Source organism: Chanodichthys erythropterus, chromosome 6 (genome assembly GCF_024489055.1).
Source record: "Chanodichthys erythropterus isolate Z2021 chromosome 6, ASM2448905v1, whole genome shotgun sequence".
In the NCBI taxonomy this organism is placed as follows: Eukaryota; Metazoa; Chordata; class Actinopteri; order Cypriniformes; family Xenocyprididae; genus Chanodichthys; species Chanodichthys erythropterus.
In genome coordinates, this window is record NC_090226.1 from 32,175,851 (window position 1) to 32,196,198 (window position 20,348).

The 20,348-nt window shown below is 37.5% G+C and overlaps 1 protein-coding gene across 1 annotated transcript; it reads right to left on the minus strand.

Annotated features, from left to right (window-relative positions):
- Positions 1 to 642: 642 nt before the first annotated feature.
- cdk2 (cyclin dependent kinase 2) lies at positions 643 to 20,099 on the minus strand. Its single transcript, XM_067387504.1, has 7 exons — positions 19,785 to 20,099; positions 17,354 to 17,431; positions 17,103 to 17,223; positions 10,625 to 10,795; positions 5,175 to 5,276; positions 4,881 to 5,084; positions 643 to 1,136 (listed from the first exon to the last, which is right to left on the minus strand). The coding sequence occupies exons 1-7, from the start codon at positions 19,898 to 19,900 to the stop codon at positions 1,032 to 1,034; spliced, it is 897 nt and encodes a 298-aa protein (XP_067243605.1). The 5' UTR covers positions 19,901 to 20,099; the 3' UTR covers positions 643 to 1,031.
- Positions 20,100 to 20,348: the final 249 nt, after the last annotated feature.

Here is a 20,348-nt window from a genome sequence, read left to right on the forward strand (position 1 = left end):
TTGTTATTAAAAAACAAACAAGCAAGCCCAGCCCAGGTGAGAAAAAGTTTTAAGCTTAAAATAATCTTAAATGTAAGACATCAAAGATAGTATTCTCCTGGTATTTTAGGCAGTATGGCAAAGGTAAAGCTTAAACAAGAAGCACATAAAGAAAAAAACTAATATGGATATCATATTGGATGAATGACTTAACTAAATTATTTTATAGTTTGACCAATATCATTCTTTTCAATTGACTATCATCTAGTTCTCCAAAGTAATACATGACTTGTATTAAACTTATCTATCAAGCATTTTATACAAAGAGATATGATGCTTTGAATGAAACTTTTTTGTGGTTTTATTCCATTATGCTTATTGCTGTTTAAATGGTGCTTCGATAAAGAGCTCTTAAAATGTAATACTATGACCAGACCACTGTATATTTCACCTTTATAATTTGCCTGTTGAAAAAGATGGTTCAGGGAACAGAATGTGGAAAAAATATGTAACACAACATATATAAGATGTAACATGAGTTTAATTGAAGTTGCAAAAAGATGTGTTTTATGAAACTATCAAAAGAAATCGGTTTTAAAATAAGTAATAGAATAATATAATCTTTAAAAAAAAAAAAAAAAAAAAAAAAAAAAGATACTGGCAGTCTAAACTGTTTGATTTGGTCTAAGGCTGGTACAGAGCATTCTCTGTGATATGTACTTATTGCATTCATGAATAACACAATTTCACATGTTATATTGGCCACTGACACTGGAATGTCATCTCCAAACTACGAGGATGAGGAAACACCACATCTCGTCTATGCAAAATCTACATCTTCCAGGTAATTTTAATGAAATGCTTACTATTAGCACAAAAGTTTTCCAGTGAAATGCAAAGGTTGCAGTGGATAAACTTCAGATAAAAAAAAAAAAAAACAGAAAGACTTGAGAAAAGGTACAACTGATCATAGATTATAAAAAACGAATTTCCAAACAGCTTGGAAATAGTTCTCGGAAAAAGTGGAGCCAACACTTGAAGTATGGTTGCCCTTACAAGCGTAAGGGAGGCACTGGCATGGTGACGTCACGGAAGAACCGATGAACAAGAGCGTTCTTTGCTGAGATCCTCTTGTTAGGATCATAGATCATCATTTGCTGTGAAAAAACAACAGATGTTTAAAACAAGAAATATTCAAATTAGAGGTCAACCAATTCATCGGTTTTGCTGATTAATCAGCACCGATAGTTGCAGATTGGTTATCTGCAAAAATCCATACCGATAGTTTTTCTTGGTTGTGTCCTTTGCTGGAACAGTTGATGTGCTGTCATTACACAGTATGAGAGAAGGGTCTGCTGCCATAACAGAACGAGAGCGGCCTCTAGAGGCGAAATAAAAACTATCACTGACACCTCGTGTTGTTTATTTTAACATGTGAGGCTGCGCGCTGCACGGAGAGAACTGACACATTAGATGTGTGTTTAAAACACAGACAGCGACACGGTATGAATACAGAATACTACAGTACATGCTGTCATATCATTATAAAGTAATTCATTTGTTGACTAGATGCTGCATTAGCAGAGAAAGAACAGCAGTATGATTGCTGTCAAGGATGAGAGGACGTTAACGTAACACTGACAAAAATCCAACCCAAATGTTTAATGTTGCAATTGTTACCATCTATTTGCATTCGTTTTTATCCAGCTGGTCTCTTTTATTAGCCGGCAAAGTGGCATGTTTAAAGCTACTGACGTGATTGATTGATATTGATATTGATATGTTAATGCAGCCAACAGAACCATAAACAAAAACAAACCAGAAACGTATTCGATTTCAGTTTTTTTTTTAATCACTGTAATACGTTGTTATTTTGATTAGATAATCATCAATTGTTCTAGGATAGAAGCAAATAAAGAGAGACTATACATGTAATATAAATTTATGTAATTTTAATGCTCTGTCCTTTACGTAGACATTTAAAGAGGCCCATTTTTAAGCATGACTGTTTAGATTTATATGAAATGGTAACACTACAATAAGATTCCATTTGTAACATTAACTAAGATTAATAAATACTGTAGAAGTATTGTTCATTGTTAGTTTTTTGTTAATTTCAACATTTACTAATACATTTTTAAATTGAGTTAATTTTTATTTTATCTGTTAACTTTAGTTAATGCACTATGAACTAACATGAATGATCAAGGAACAATTGTATTGCTCAAATATTAATACATGCTGTAAAAATGTATATTGCATAACGCATAAAGTTCATGCAAGCTAGCTAATACATCCTTGTTAACAATTTGCAAAGAGTTACCAATGAAATTCACATACATGTTTCTTGGATATAGCTAAAGAAACACATTTGGGCCCGGTTTCACAGACAGGACTTGGCCTAAGCCAGGATTAGGCCTTATTTCAATAAAGGCATTTAAGTAGCTTTTATAAACATACTCTAGAAAAAAAAAAACATTACTAGTGTGCATCTGGAGACAAAACAATGGCTCTGACATATTTTAAGATATGTCAGTGCAAGTTGATTTCAGTTAAAACAGCTCAAACATGCATTTTAGTCTGGGACTAACTTAAGCCTTGTCTGTGAAACCAGGGGTTGATCTGTAATATTTTAATGTTTAAATAATTTTCTGTAGAATTTGTTCTGTAGAGAATTTTAATATATTCATATTTATACACTTCATTTAGCGCATTTTCATGGTTCAGCACCATTTTATTTTTTGCAATAAAATTTTAGTTTAAAAATATCGGTTATCGGTGAGTACGGCACAACTTAGTTATCGGTATTGGTAAAATCCACTATTGGACGACCTTTAATTCAAATCAAATAGACAGATAAAAATTGTGGAATATGGGTCGAGGTGTCAAATTCAATGGCTTGGTTAAAAGTAAGAAGTGGCAAGGGCATAAATTTGGTTTCAACATTGGGGGGGTTGAACGTTGGTATGCTGTCTGTTTTTTGTTTTTTTATTATTATAAAAAAAAAAATCTGTTTTGTGTGTAACGTTTATTGGATAATTTATTTCCTATCTATCTATCTATCTATCTATCTATCTATCTATCTATCTATCTATCTATCTATCTATCTATCTATCTATCTATCTATCTATCTATCTATCTATCTATCTATCTATCTATCTATATTTATGTATAATCATTCATCAAATTCTGACATAACTGTGATACTAAAAAGAAAGACATTATGTTAAATATTAACATCGCCAGTAGGCGGCAGCGATTCGCTTTTTTTATTGAGTCAGTCACTTAAATCGTTCATTCAGCCAATTTGTTCAAAAACTTTAGGAAGAAAACAAACACCGATGTGAATACTTTTGTCATTGATAAATACAGACACTATTAAAACATGAACTAACAAAACAGAACGGCTGTTTTGGTAACTGGTTGCAGTTACACTGTTTGCTATGGCTGAATTGCAATGGATTATATGTGGAGTGTACCTCATACCTCCTTCTCAGTAACGTTACATGCTTTATTCTTTTTAACGTCTCTCTTTGACCAGCAGTTTAATATAGTTGGCTGGGAAGCGTTTCTCTTCATTTTTTGAGCTACCTGTACTCTCTCATTCAAACAGTAGAGCGCCACTCGCGTCGTTTTGGTGAAAGTGCGACGTGCATTGGTTGGACGTTACCAATCGGTTCAATGGAGTGGGAGTATTTTTTTCTCTAATTTATCTCATTTATCTCATATTTTATTATGACAAAGTCATATTTGAATAGAAACGATATTAACGAATTAATTCTACATATTTTTCATCTGATTTTTATGTTGAAATATTGGGGGGGGTTGTAACTGAAGCATTTGAATATTGGGGGGAGTTACCTCCCTACCACCCCAGACAACTATTATTTTGTTCAATTTTGCCAATGAAAACAAAGACAAAGCAGAACTGTTCACAATGCAGAGCAGTGTTTCTTTTCTGAATCCACCTTTTGAACGAACCGAGTGAAACCAATGATTCTCCGGATCATTCATAAAAGATTTGAAGTGGCGCTACACAGACCTAGGAGAATACTTTTGGTGCGCAAAAACAAAACAAAAACAACGACTTTATTCCACAATTTCTTCTCTTTCCTGTCAGTCTCCCACACTGTTTACTTTGAACAGACAGTGCAGCGCTTCCCGGTTCTACGTCAGAAGGGAGGCTCATTATTGGCCGAAGCTGTTCACGTGAGCAGCACAACACATGTGTGTGATGCTAACCCAGGAGCAGGCCAATAATGAGCTGTTGTTCTGACACAGAACCCGGGAGCGCTGAACTGAGTCTACAACGACAACAGCGTAGTAGTCTGACAGGGAACAGAAGAATTGCAAATTGCAAATGACTATTAGAGATAGCTCATGGATTTCATCAAAAAATATCTTAATTTGTGATCTGAAGATGAACGAAAGTCATATGGGTTTGGAGCGACATGAGGGTGAGTAATTGATGACTGAAATTTTTATGTTAATCAAACAACAAAGGACAAAGAAATCGCACACTGCACTTGACTGAATGACTTTTCTAACTTTTATAAAGATTAATTTATATTTAATTTATAGAGTGCAGATTATATACTGTGTTATTTTTACATTTGATTACTTCATTCAAAACATGTACCTGAAAAACATTGTTCATTTCATTTGTATCTTTGTTCCGTTGTATTTGTATTTGGATTATTTGTTCTTATTTTATTACTGATTGTTTACTTGTCTTTAATAATGTTTTAATTAGGCATTAATTAGGCTAGTAGTTTTTGCTGTAGTGTAGTGCAGCTTGATGCATCCTGTCAAACTACAAGCAGCTCAATAAATGTTAACAACAAAGCAGCTTCACCAACCCCAGTCAGGCTGATACTAGATAAACATTGTTGCCCTCTTACCCCAAGGAGGTCTCGGCCATCTTCATCAAGAGGGGGCACCACTTTAGACAGGTCCTGTCGTGCCCACTTGGGAAAGGAGGGTTTGTAGTCTGGCATTGAAGTTACTCCAGGCCATATAGATTCATCTGGAGTGCCGAGTGTTCGAAATATTCGGAAGAGCTGGTCTATTTCAGAATCTCCGGGAAACAATGCCCTCCGAGTAATCTGGTATGAAAAGCCAGACAGTAAATAAACATCTTAAGCCATCAATAAAAGCAAGATGATAAGATGTGTACATAAAACAAATAATAATACCATTTCAGCAAAGATGCAGCCCAAACTCCAGATGTCAACAGCTGTAGAATAATATTTACATCCCAGGAGAATCTCTGGAGCTCTGTACCACAAAGTTACCACCTATGAAAAAGGATCAAATTAAGGCAGTTACAGATCAGTTGTGCAGAACACAGGGTTTGTCCTGGGTCTATGATGGTAGCTTAAGTACATGTAGGGTTTTTCCAACATTGAAATCTTTTTGTTCCACCAAAGCCTTATTTGATCAGTTATTGAGTGTTGTTTATTAGTGATGCTGATGACTGCTGCGCTGACGGACAGAACGAGCAGAGCTCCTCCCTCGTGTAGGCGAACTCTCTGTCTTCAAAGTAAGCACCGTCTTTGCACTCTCATAATAATCTAAATCAACTGACACGATGCTAAAAGTTTGGAAGACTGAATCCAAGTTTCATGAGGCGCTTTCGGAGAATGTTTTTCCTGAATAACTGCTGGGAGTGAATAGTGAATAGAGTGAATAGAACATTACCTCATCTTCTCTGACAGGTGTTCCTGCACATGCAGCTGACTTAAACCACACTTACAGTTAAACAAAAAGAAAATCCACTGATGAAGTGTTTTCTGTTTGACAAATCTTTTTCGCACACAATGCGTCAACGTCCGCAAATGTCCGATTCGCGACCTAATGACTCATTTGAACAGACTCATTTTAATGAATCATGACAACAACTGATCTGTCCACACGGTCTATAATGAATCATTTACTCAAACAATTCTGAAATGAGAACAAACGTGTGCTTACCCCATTTAGCAAGAGTGGTTAGTAAAATTAGCCTTAATAATCCACAATATTTTCAGGTTATTTAAAGCTGCAGTCATCTAAAGCTGTCGCCATCAGGTTTAAAACCTGCGATTGCAGTCATATGCGGAACAGTTATCTGTACGTGCGCTGTACCTCGGCACAGCTCGTCAGCGCGGATGAATATAATGTTTGCTGTCAGTCACCACACCGGTGTGGATACTGTACTTCAGAATCACAGATTCTACGCCTTGAAAGTGAGAATTTTCACTGGAAAATATCCAAATGACAGAATGTCTATGACATGTCCGTCACCACCGAAGACCATTTTTGACCCAGGAAAAACCCTGACATATTCAATAAACTTTTTTATTGAATAAATTCAATTTTTTCAATAAAAAAATAGTGATTAATAGTGAACAAAAACTCCACTGTTTTTAGACAGTTTAGACTCATTATTGGCCGGCTCTTGCATCAGCATCATACTCATGCGTTGTGCTGCTCACGTAAACAGCATCGGCTAATATTGAGTCTGCATTCTGACATAGAACCTGGAAGCGCTGAATGTAAACAGCGCAAGAGAATGACACAGAAGAGAAGATATTGTTGAATAAAGTTGTTATTTTGTTTTTGCACACACAAATTATTTATCACTTCATAACATTAAAGGTGCTATATTCGATTTCTCAAATTCGTTGTTGAACACTGTTGATATTTGAAATCAACCCAAACAAACCCACCCCTCTCTTTATTGCTCCGCCTCCAAAACTCACACTCCAATCCTATCCACCCTGCTCTTGAGTCGGTCTCGAACCCTGGCTCGATCGCTGCTGGTATGCGAGGTGAATGCACTACCAACGACACTAAACACCTCATTCTCTAACAATCGTCAGTGTGCAGTGGTTTACCTGCACAACTCGCACTATCTGGCCACTGTTACACACACAATGCGAGTAGGGATGCACCAATCCGCCTTTTTCGCTTCCGATACCTGGGATTCAGTATCGGCCGATACCGATCCGATCTTCAAGTAATAAGAAAAGTGCCAAATTACCTAATAAACTGTATGCCTCACATAGGGCTGTGACGGTCGGCATGACAACCGCGCCACAGCGGTCGGCGGTAGTGTGGCGTGTATATAATATATAATCTCAAAAGTCGCGTTAACCGAAAATTTTCCGTCATTGATAAACGAGTGTTCGTTGTTAGTTGCCAACAGCACAGAAGCTCCAGACAATCATGACACCCAAACCCAGTGTTACTCATATAAGAAGGAATCAAAGCAGCCTCCGCGTCTGTTTTCAGGCCTTCCCTCTTAAATCTCTCCAGCGCTGGAAAGCTTTTCTAATATAAAGACAGGTCCTAAAGCACTTGCCCAGGCCCCTTCATTCCAGTGATATTCTTTTGAGCTGTTTTGTATTGTGTCCAGTGTCTCTTGTTCTGCATTTTCAAATCTCCCTCTTGCTCGTTCTCTCTCCTCGACCGTCATACGCCCAATGCTAATGCTGATTGGTTAGACGTTTGTTGTTGGTGTCGGCCCGACTAACCTCCAAACAGTGTATCTGAAATAATACGGAGTCCCCCTTTAAGGTTGAACCACTGCAGTCACGTCAACTGTTTTAAAGGGCATATTGCAGGTTAGAGCTTCAGTGATTCAATGTATAGAAAAATAATGTATGAAATAATTTTCTTGAAAAAACATGTATAAATACACAAATTAGGCTTCTGGAGTCGTTTTTTTGTGAGAAAATTTTACTTCCGCATCTGAAAATTGCCAAATCGGAAGTGATATAACTGAAGGGAGTGAAATCAATATAAACAATCGGAAAACAATTGATCGCAATGACAGTTCGGACGCTGAGGAAATTGTAAATGTTTATTCTTACTCGTATAACAAACCACAGCCATAGTCAAGAGAACGTTATTGATTACTAATAACAGAAACTCATAAACTTCCTTAATATCCGTCCACACTAACGTTACGTGATATAGCAGTTTCTCATCACGACTGATTTGGTAACTGATTTGGTAACAAGACTTAGGCCGTGTGTCCACCTAAGCGTTTTTTCCAGCTGCTAGCGTATTTTTTTCAATGGGAACGCCGTGTTTTTTAAATGCCAGGAGCGTAACGAGGCACTGAGCGTCTTTTTACTGGTCGCCTCGAGTTGAAGAATGTTCAACTTTGAGTAAAATCACTGTCACTTTTTAGCCAGCCGTCCAATCAGAGTGGAGGAGGGGCGGGACAAATACAACTCCGACCAACTGTCACATTCTTGTTGTACAGCGACATCAACAAACAGAGACAAAATGGATAAGAAATTAATATTGCTGGTCTCCGAACATACATAGCAAGTAATTCCACATTGTGTGAACATTTTTAGCCTGAAACAAATTACCTGCAAAATCAGTTATAAGTAACAGTGGATAACAGCGGATATTCGGTATCATAGCAACAAAGCGCCTCAACGGAAAACGCTCTCAAGCGCTCACAGACTGGCGTTTTAAGCAGAGCGCCTAGCGTTTTCAGCTGGCTAAAAATGCTTATTTGGACACACGGCCTTAGGGTGCACCATTCACGTTTCATCTCTCTGACGGATCCGTGATCATGTCTCCCGCCGGAGGCTGAACATGCAGTGTTACTGTATGTGTTTCTTGCAATGTTATCCTTTATTCATTCATTCATTATGTGTTATGAGTTTATTCCGAGGCGATCACTGTGTGGGGATGCATATGACGTCATTATTATGTAGTTGTGTGAACTTGAATGTATAGGCTATATACGTTTACAGTCAAGTTTATATACATGGCATGAATGAAATTGGAGTACATTACCAGCACATAATTCAAAACTGTTTTGTGTGAGTGTGAGACTGTATGCATTTGTGTACATAATTTCTATATTTATCAGTGTTGAAACTGATTCAAGTAAAAAAGGTGAAGAAGCATCGCGTCTAAGTTTATTCATTTAATATTATCATTTATAGTGGTATTACAATGTTAAACTCGCTGGGATGATAATCCCCTGGTCTATAATGAACGCGTTTTTCGAAGCAGATGCAGAAGTGAAGTCCCTTCTCTTCACCTGCACAAAAAATACCGGCACGGAAGATAGCAGTGTCCTTCTTCTTGTTATTAAACCTCTGGAATCGATGTCCTGACAGGCTGGAGTTTGTGCAACCTCCACAAACACAATAATTTACCATGATGATGATAAATAGAATACAAAAACTACCGAAAACGCACTGATTCACGACCGCGGTCACTGAACACCAACCTACTCTGCACTGAGTAAAAAGAGCTCAGCAAACAACTCCCTTTAGCGACGTAAAATGACGCGACGCTGAGAAAAAAAAAAAGAAAAGTTTTTTTACAGAGACCGTCACTTTATCTACTAAATTCATGCCCTTATGTCCTGCAAAACATTTTTAAACCCTGCAGTACCTTTTTATATGCTATTGTTGTACAAGGTAATATATTCATCTCAAACCTGCAATATGCACTTTAATGGTGTCTTTAGTACCTTTCTGGACCTGAAAGTGGTCGTTAAATTGCTGTCTATGGACGTGTCAGATACCTCTCGGATTTCATCAAAAAATATCTTAATTTGTGTTCTGAAGATGAACAAAGGTCTTACAGGTGTGGAACGACATGAGGATGAGTAATTAATGACAGAATTTTCATTTTTGGGAGAACTAACCTTTTAACACCTCTGATTGGCCATTGTGATCACACGCTCAACAACATGTCTTTGATTGGCTGCTCAACAGTTGAACAGTTCACAGTGTAAACAGAAACCTTGGACGCTCTTCACCGAGAGCTCACACAAACACTAACGGGAGCATTTGAAAGCAGCTGCCCGTCAGCAGTCGTACTTGTGAGACGAAAAAGTGGAGTGAAATTATCTCAGTCTTTATAAGCTGGTTTCTTACGGTCAGTGAAATTTTGCCTGCTGGTGATTTTTTATTTGACAACTATTTTAAACCATTACTGCATCTGCTTAGTAATCTTTAGAGTTGCATGTTTAATCGTTAAAAGACCAATGGGAACTTATTCCTAAACGATTCGGCTATGTCAATTAACCCTTTGAGAAATAAGATCATTCAATTCTGCGCTGGCTCTGCTGCTGACCCAGGGAGAGCAGTTGCCATGCATAGCTATGAAACAATTTCACAAACAGTATTTTCAACAACACAGTGTCATTATGTCTGTGTTACAATAATCCAAATGATCACAGAAGTACTGGGATAAAAGTTTATAGTTCAGATATAAACACTGATGTCTATGGTAGTGATCAAAATAGAGTAAATCACCTTTTGAAAATAAATTGGCACTTCAAATAAAGATTGTATCTATTACATTGATACACCAATAGGTGGCGGAAAGTGACTAGCTACGTTTACAAGGACACTTTTGTTTCAATCTGAATTAGTTCACCCAAATGACAAAAAATACAAAAATAACGAGTTTATTCAACAAATTTGTCTATCCTCTGTCATACGCTACGCTATTTTTGAGTTTAGCTCCAACCCTGATGATAACTCACCTGCCTATAGCTTTCTTACAACCCTTCAGGCCTTGACTGGCTTGTTCAGGGGTGTTTGATTAGGGTCGGAGCTGAACTCTGCAGGACTAACGTTAGCCACCCCTGCTCTAGAGCAATGTTTCTGCCTCTCACCTCATGTGTATAAGTCCGTACAGGTACACCAAACGCTCTGGCCAAACCAAAGTCAGCCAATTTGATCTCGCCCTGAGCGTTGATCAGGAGATTCTGGGGTTTGAGATCCCTGTGAAGAACCCGATGGGAGTGACAGAAGGCCAATCCCTGGAGCAACTGGAACAGGTAACTCTGAACAAATAGACAGACAGACATTAGACATTATTCCCACACCTTCTTGGATGTTTAACAGTTGTGGGCTGCATTTCCCAAAAGCACTAATAGTTATACATCACATCTGAATGTAAGTCACATCAGGACAAATTTTCATTGTTGAGAGAGAAAAAACCTGGTCACTTCATGCATTTTTACTGATCGGATAGCTATCTGATTTGTTAAAACTGTTCCATTTACACTTGGCCACATAATATAAATACAATATTCAATTCCCACGCTATATGCAAATTCAACAGTTGTTCAACGTCAATGAATATCAAGTCAATGCAATAGTAGAGAGAGCGACATCAGCACTGGTAAGATAATTAAGTCTCACTACTTTTAATGAACATGATGTGTTGAGCATCTGTGATGTCAAACTTTAATTTATGGCAGTTTGCTAAAAAGACACTATGGTGATAGAGAAGCGCTGTCACATCTGGCTATAACATGTCATATAGCCTATAACATGCTCTCACAAATATATTTTTTAACATTTTGGGAGGAGTAAAACTTACACATGTGGTTTCAACAACCAGATACATTACACTTGTCTAGTTTCATCTGAAATGTGTCTCAGACCACCTCCTGAAGTGAATTGGGTGATCGGATTTAAATCCGTCTCGAAAGTGTTTTGGACGGCATTTACACCTGGTCTTTTCATGAACGGACAGCTATCCAATCAGAGAAAACGCATGAAATGACTAGGTGTAAAAAGTCAGATTTTTTATTACATTCAGAAACAACAAAAAAATACCAGTGAATAAAACAAAATGTCTTCAAACACTACAAATATGCATTTTAGCTACCCTCACTCCTCAAAAATCATTTAAATTTACTGGTATACAGAACAAGAATTAAAAATAAAAATATGAAATAAACAAATCATGGTCATTTATCATTAACAACATTATAAACACAAATCCTAAAACCTAAAGTAAAACTGAATTACCAGCATGTAGGAAATAAACTATTCAAATAAACTTTATATGCCTTATCTTGTCTAACAAGCACAAAAAAGCACACATGCGCAGAAGTGTGGCATTGAGGCGTTCGTGCGGCACATCCCTTTAACGTACAATAAACGTTTTAAATGTGTTTGTTTTTGTTGTTTTTTTACAGAAACTCAGCACAGAATGGTCTTAGTTCTAGCTCCTCAGAACAAAAACTGACCTCTAGAGCACAATTTTAAGGTACATTCAGTGCTTCCCACAGGTTTGAAATATACTTGCGGTTCGGAAAAAGGCGAAAAATCCTATTACCCACGGCACAAAAATGGTCTACTACATGTGACAAACAAATAATGTGTGATTTTTAACAGTATTTTTATTTATTCAAATTCATTTTAATTACATAGCATATTACATTTAATTACATACTAATATTATGCATTATTATGCATTGTAAATTATGCAAGATTACAGCATTTAAATGGTTCACCTTTTCATATGTTCTCCTTGCTGTCATATAGTATCTCTCTCAGTGAATGGGACTAGTAAAATTTATAAAATGAATAATATATGTGTCAAATAATGTTCTTAGTCTTTTCTTCCTGTGGGGGAGACTACAATAATTTACTATGAATTAAATGGAAATCAGATTAAATACAATTTATTGTGTAACCAAAATACCAATAATGCCCAAAAGAAAAAGAAAAAACTTGGCGTGTGACCTTAAATTATAAACAAGCCCGAAATACACCAGGACTCTTATTTTGAAATGTCTGTACTATTGCAGGCTGATCCTTCAGATTCTTACAATCGTCTAAAACATTTTATATAAAGGCAATGAAGTACACTTTGTAATAATTCATCAACTTGAGTTCATTAGCAATCGCTTGGCATAAATCTGCGCTTTTCATTGATTGAGAATCACTTTGAAGCAGACTGAGGCACTGTTGTGTGAGCTTGTAGAACGCGCAACAGCGCCTTGTGACTTTGCCACATGCAGCGCCCGTTGGAATGCTAGTGGGAGTAAACAGTTCTGACACACACATAATGAGCAGGTACGAAACGACTAGTTATTCGATTGCGGATGGTTTCATTATCTTGCGCGGATATAAAAGTATAAGAGGATAAAAATAATAAAAGCAAAAATGTGTCTCCAAACATACCTGGGCGGCCCGCCCAAGTGAAGTCTATGTGTGGGAAGCACTGACATATATAAACACATTCTGCTTACAGGGGTGCTATTATGCTCATTTTCACGTTCATAATTTTGTTTATGGGATCAACTAGAATATGGTTACATCATTTAATGTTCAAAAAGCTAATTTTTCTTATAATTGCTGCAGTACCTGTTTTTACCCTCTGTCTGAACGCTCTGTTTTAGTTTCAGTATCTTTAAAACCCGCCTTCCAAGAAGTGCAGTTTGCTCTGATTGGTCAGCAAACTCCAGTCTATTGTGATTGGTCTAGTGCTTAGAGAGTGTGTCAGAAATGTAACGTATCTTACCAATAACCGGCAAGTATCAGCTCTGGAGGCTTCCTGAGGCACTGTAAACACTACTGTAAATATGCTAACTAAATACATTTTAACCACTGTTTTCTTAAGTTTGTCCACCTTAGGAAGGAGGTTTACATTCCAGGTGGAAAAACTAGCATCTCTTGAACATGGCAACAACATATTACAATAATGCAATACAAACAAAAAAAAATTAAAGTAAAATTTTTCAAACAGATTAAAGTACAAAAAAATGATAAAGAACAACAGGTAACACTTTACAATACATTAGTTAATGCATGAACTAAGATTAAGAATGAGCAATAGCTACATTTGTTACAGAAGATTATTACTATTTTTTGTTAATGTTAGTAAAGAAATACAACTGATTGTTAGTTTTAGCTCAGGTCCATGTGTTATTAAACATTAACTAAGGAATAAACATTAAGATTAATAAATGCCTTGAGTATTTTTCATGGTCAGTATGGTAATAATTAATTAACATGTTAACTAATGAAGCCTTAGGTCACTAAGTGTTACTGAACAATAACAAATAAGATTATGTGTCCAGACAAATGTTAAAGTTTGAAAATAAATAGCATATTAAGTCTTTAAGTATTAATTATTTGTGCTGTGATGAACAACATTGCCAATACAAAAAACTGAATGGCTTTTTGAAACATTTGAAATACTGTTCAGTAGTGCAGCTGCTTTGTTTACGCCCTTTGCAGGGTAATCGCTTCATTTCTGCTGTTGCATCAGCACCCTCTGCTGTCAGAGAGTGAACATGCACTTTCATTCAATGTGTCTCCTTCGCTCGTTCTGCCATGTGGTGCATTTTATTATTTGTGCATTTTAGACACTTAAAGGGGAAAGTATTCTTAAAATGCATTTTAAAAATTAATAATTCGTAATAAATTATTCACGGTATTTTGAAGTGCTCACAAAAACAATATTGTGCATATTCATTATCGTGATATATCACATTACCGAATATCGGCACGTGTAGTCCGTTCAGTCAGATTTTGTGCTGCAAACATGCATGACAGCTATTAAAGGATTAGTTCACTTTCAAATTAAAATTTCCTGATAATTTACTCACTCCAAGATGTTCATGTCTTTCTTTCTTCAGTCAAAAAGAAATGAAGGTTTTTGATGAAAACATTCCAGGATTTTTCTTCATATAGTGGATTTCAGTGGAGCCCAAATGGTTAAAGGTCAAAATTACATCTTGAACTAGCTCTCTTCTTCTTTATTAGAATTAGAGCTTAGATCGGGCCCAACAAATCAAGCCCGACCCTACCCGAGCCCGAGCACGTTGTGTCCGAGCCCGGCCCGGCCCGACACGTCCACTGTAATTATGAGCCCGAGTCCGATTTAAACCTGACCATTTTTAATATGTGGGCCGTTTTAACCAGGGGCGGCGCCAGATTATTATTATTTTTTTTAACGCAGGTGCTGCTGTGCTAGATCATTTAGGCTACAGGGGGGAGCTGCGCAGTTATTTAAATTATATAAATACTATTAATAAATGAGCAAAAATTGGCAACTCAATATTAAATATTAAATTATTTTAATTATCATTAATTAAAGTTTTAATTTTATTAAATTGAACAAGCTCAACATTCAGCATTCAATCAAATATTCTTAAAGATGAATTATTATTAATAATGTTACTTCAACCTATTGTTATTTTAACATAATATGTGTGTGAGCAACAAGCAAGATGTGCATTTGTAAATTCGGTGACAGCGTGTGTTACGAGTTTCAAATGGTGTGTGTCCGTGGCGCGTCGGCGCCTCCATGTCATAATTACATTGTCTGCTATATTGCTTTTTATGTATTAAATCCAGGTAATTGGATGATGAAAAATGTATTAAAATTAAGATACAATTTATACTAAACGAAATTCACTTTAAAGAAAATCTTTCTTCAAAACAAAACTTAACTTGAAACTAAATGTGCTTATTTAATGGCTAAAACACGTAGACTACAGACTCTCTTTTTGTACAAATTGCAGCACATTCATTTAATTCTGAATTTTGCACATGTAAGTTGAAAAGCATTTGTTTGTGCATAGTAAACATATCTGTAACATTTATCAAGTTCATAATTGTGCGTGCATTTATTAATTATTATCTTAATGAATAATACGACAAGGAAGAAGCATGTAAACTGCGTTGTTTGTTTATTAAAACTAGTTTAAAATGTTTCCATACCTCCGATTTTCCTCCAGACTTGCTCAAAGTTAATTCTCCTGTTTTAATTTTTTTCTTTGCTTCTTCAAGCTCCATGTTGTACTTAAGCCTCGTTTACACTGTTCGTATGGCTCCGACAAGGTTTTGTTCCGTCCTCTGAGCGGTGTCAACTCACACCAGAAGCATTTCAGAAGCGAAGCGGCTGGATTCGCGAGACCACTAGATTTGCCTGGCCAACATTGTTTTTGTTACATTTTTCATGTTTTTAATGGCTAAATGGTTATATTTTGTCCGGTTTGATTGTGTTTATTGCTATGCCATACTTTATTTTGCTGTAGCCATACAGATGAAGTTAACACACTTAAAATTCCAGTTATGGACAACAAAAACAAAGAAATTTCAAGTTTTTCAAAATCGAATCTCTTGTCTTCAGTTTCTGTCATTGTAGTGATGTGAAATATCAGCAGGAGTTTACAGGATTATTTTTACTTTATTTTGTATTTGAGCTGCGCGTCAAAAATAGGCTAGGCGCCTATCTTTAGCGAAGTGGCGCAGTGAGCCCCTTCTGGGACGCTTCTCAAACGCACCGCGGCTGGCGTAAACACGAGCATTGACTAGAGTAGCCGCGAATCAGCTCCGGTAGCCGCGTCGCAGCCGTAACGTGGCGCACACGCGTGCAGTGTAAAAGAGGCTTTAAGCTACTGAATAGTACAGCACGCACAACAGGTGTGATGAGTCAAGCGTGCGAGACTGCGAGTGCGAGTGGACGAGATGCTGCGCATGACACGTGACGTGCTTTATCAAGGGCCCGGCCCGGCCCGGCCCGAGGACGGTGGCGGGAAATATCGGCCCGGCTCGGGCAGAGAATCTAAGCTCTAATTAGAATTCCAGCAGTGTAGACACTGCTAAGTGTATTACTGCCCTACACAGGTCAAAGTTTGAACTAATTGTTATATACTTGCACTAGAATATTGTATATGACAATTTAGTTCAAACCTTGACCTGTGAAGGGCAGTAATACACTTAACAACATCTACATTGCCGGAATTCTAATAGAAAAGGGCTAGTTCAAGATGAGTAGTTATGGTTAAAACGTGTACATTTTTAAAAAAAATTTAGAAAATGAGCGATGGTTTCTCTAGATAAGACCCTTATTCCTCATCTGGGATTGCTGTAAACTGTAATTTTGACCTTCAACCATTTGGTCTCCATTGAAGTCCACTATATGGAGAAAAATCCTGGAATGTTTTCATCAAAAACCTTAATTTCTTTTTGACTGAAGAAAGAAAGACATGAATATCTTGGATAACATGGGGGTGAGTAAAATATCAGGAAATTTTAATTTGAAAGTGAACTAATCCTTTAATTAATCCATACTGGCAAATAATCATGGCCACCTGATGTGAATTATACAAATAATTTTAGTACGGCCATTAAAAACATGAGTGTCAACCATGTCGCGTAGTAAAGTAATCACCAACAGAATCATTTTGGGCAGGGATTAATGTAAACACAGATATCAACCACCAGTCATGTCTAAAGGGAATGTAAACAGATGTGACAAAAAAAAAAAAAAATCTGATATGGTCAAAAGATCAGATCTGTGCACAAAGTCCTGCAGCTTAAACGCAGCTCTAAACTCACCTTCACGAGTGGCAAGGATATGCCAGAAACAGAGGATGAGTCCATAAACCTCTTCAGATCTTGGTGAAGAAATTCAAACACCAAGTAAAGCTTATTTTCTGTATGTATCACATCACGCAACCTGTGGGCGAGAAAACAGCCACTGTAAGACTTAAGAAGTTGATTTAATCTACATCATGATGTGAACAGAGGACAAGGTTTGTATTGGTTAAAATAATGAATAGAAATAAGGTTTTAGACATTACTCATACTTGACTATGTTTGGGTGATTGAGCTCTTTTAGTAGAGAGATTTCACGTATGGCAGTGCTGGGAACACCTTCAGTTTCCCTGAAACCAAACAAATAATCATGTCAATCAAACACATCCAACATAAGACAAACATCTGTTTATATGGCTAGTGAACCTCATCTAACAGCCTATTAAATTAGTTAAAGGGATAGTTCAGCCAAAAATGAAAATCATCCCATTATTTACTCACCCTCAAGCCATCCTATATGTCTATCTATATGTCTATCTTCATTCAGAAGAACAGAATCAGAGTTATATAAAAAAAATTCCTGGCTCTTCCAAGCTTTATAATGGGAGTGAATAGTACCTTAGAGTTTGAAGCCCCCAAAAAGAGGGAATCCAAAGGACAGAGCAAAACAAAACACCGGTCACAAATATAAGAGAAGAGGAGCTTGAGTTTGTTGCCCAGCCCTACTTGTTTGAACTGCGAGAGGCATCTAAGCTTACACTACATTTACATCATGCATCGGGTCAGAGGTTACTCTTCTGTTGGAAATAGACTCGTGTATGGCCGTTACCGGAAGCCAGTGATTACAGTTTATTAAGTTATAAATATGGATATTTGTCTTACAAAAACACATCACTTCACTTCAGAAGGCCTTTATTAACCCCCTAGAGCTGTATGGATTACTTTTATGATGGATGGATGCACTTTTTTGGGGGATTCAAAATCTAAGGTACCATTCACTCCAATTACTAAGCTTGGAAGAGCCAGGATATTTTTTAACATAACTCCGAGTTTGGCTGAAACAATAAAATCTTATACACCTTGGATGGCTTGAGGGTGAGTAAATTATGGGATAATTTTCATTTTTGGGTGAACTATTCCTTTAAGATTAGTTAAATCAGGGATCATGAAAAAGCAATGAGCACTATAACATTTATCAATCTAGGTTAATGTTAATTTCCACGTACACATTTTAAATTTCACGTTGTACACCGAACAGGAATAACATTATGAACACTGACAGGTGAAGTGAATAACACTGATTATCTCTTCATCACGGCACCTGTTATAGGGTGGATATATTACGCAGCAAGTGAACATTTTGTCCTCAAAGTTGATGTGTTAGAAACAGGAAAAATGGGCAAGCGTAAGGATTTGAGAGCATTTGACAAGGACCAGATTGTGATGGCTAGATGACTGGGTCAGAGCATCTCCAAAACTGCAGCTCTTGTGGGGTGTTCCTGGTCTGCAGTGGTCAGTATCTATCAAAAGTGGTGAAAGTGAACCGGCGAAAAGGTCACGGGCGGCCGAGGCTCACTGATGCACGTGAGGAGCAAAGGCTGGCCCGTGTGGTCTGATCCAACAGACGAGCTCCTGTAGCTCAAATTGCTCAAGAAGTTAATGCTGGTTCTGATAGAAAGGTGTCAGAATACACAGAGCATCAGTTTGTTGCGTATGGAGCTGCAGACCAGTCAGGGTGTCCATGCTGACCCCTGTCCACCGCCGAAAGAGCCAACAGTGGACACGTGATCATCAGAACTGGAACACGGATCGATGGAAGATGATGTACCAGGATGCACTATGGGAAGAAGGCAAGCCGGCGGAGGCAGTGTGATGCTTTGGGCAATGTTCTGCTGGGAAACCTTGGGTCCTGCCATCCATGTGGATGTTATTTTGACACGTATCACCTACCTAAGCATTGTTGCAGACCATCTACACCCTTTCATGGAAACGATATTTCCTGGTGGCTGTGGCCTCTTTCAGCAGGATAATGCTCCTGACACAAAGCAAAAATGGTTCAGGAATGGTTTGAGGAGCACAAAGAGTTTGAGGTGTTGACTTGGCCTCCAAATTCCCCAGATCTCAATCCAATTGAGCATCAGTGGGATGTACTGAACAAACAAGTCCGATCCATGGAGGCTCCACCTCACAACTTACAGGACTTAAAGGATCTGCTGCTGACATCTTGGTGCAGATACCACAGCACACCTTCAGGGGTCTAGAGGAGTCCATGCCTTGACAGGTCAGAGCTGTTTTGGCAGTGAAAGGGGGATCAACACAATATCATGAAGGTGATCATAATGTTACGCCCGATCTGTGTATATTAACATTGTTAATGCATTATAAACAAACATGAATTAACAATGAACAGCATTTAAAAAAGGCTCATTGTTTGTTCATGACATTAACTAATGTTAACAAAGTGAACCTTTGTAAAGTGTTACCATTATCTGCTTGAACATTAAAGTGTTTTAAATGAGCTTTGACAGATCATCTCTCTGAGAGGTGAACAGATTTTTAAAAGCACTTATACTCGTAAATCACGAAAGAGTTCCGTTTTATCATTCATAAACATAAAATATACAGTTTAGATTGTGACTGTATGCGAGTTATTTCATTCTGAATGGCCTTTCGACTACACAAAAACAAATGACAAACACTTACGTGTCTAAACGAATTTTCTTCAGCGCGACAGTCTCTCCGGTGATTTTGTTCTTGGCTTTATAAACCACCCCGTATGTCCCTTCTCCAATCTTTTCCACTTTCTGAAAGGACTCCATGTCAAACCCCCCCTTTTCCGGGGAAACTTCCACTCTAAATCTATTTAAAACAACAGATGTGTGGCGAGAGTACTTTTGGTAGCACAACGGCGATCAGAAACATTAAAACCGTTTATTTCATACGTAAAAAAAACAGACGATCGAAAGTCATCACAACTTCACATCAATACCGCCAATTCCCGCGTTTCAAACAACACGCCCTCGCGACAAAGCGCACAAAACAGGCCCCGCCCTCCGACCAACAGAAGAAACGTCAGCCTACTGTGAACCAATGAACTGAGTGAAACAACAAAGACCTCCCACGTTACGTGAAAACCGACCACACTTAAAAGAGCTCGTCTCATGAGTAACCAATGAACTGAGAGAGAAAAATAACGCCCGCCCTCTTTAAGGTTCTGCTGGGCTGCAAACGAACATCATCATCAGTTCAAACTATAAACAGATTTGG

Excerpts from the sequence above, each read along its gene's own strand:
- cdk2 (XM_067387504.1), bottom strand. The coding sequence starts at position 19,900 with ATGGAGTCCTTTCAGAAAGTGGAAAAGATTGGAGAAGGGACATACGGG. Across the intron at positions 10,796-17,102 it reads TATCCTTGCCACTCGTGAAG|AGTTACCTGTTCCAGTTGCT; the intron begins GTGAGTTTAGAG and ends CTATTTGTTCAG. Across the intron at positions 5,277-10,624 it reads TACGGACTTATACACATGAG|GTGGTAACTTTGTGGTACAG; the intron begins GTGAGAGGCAGA and ends CCTTTTTCATAG.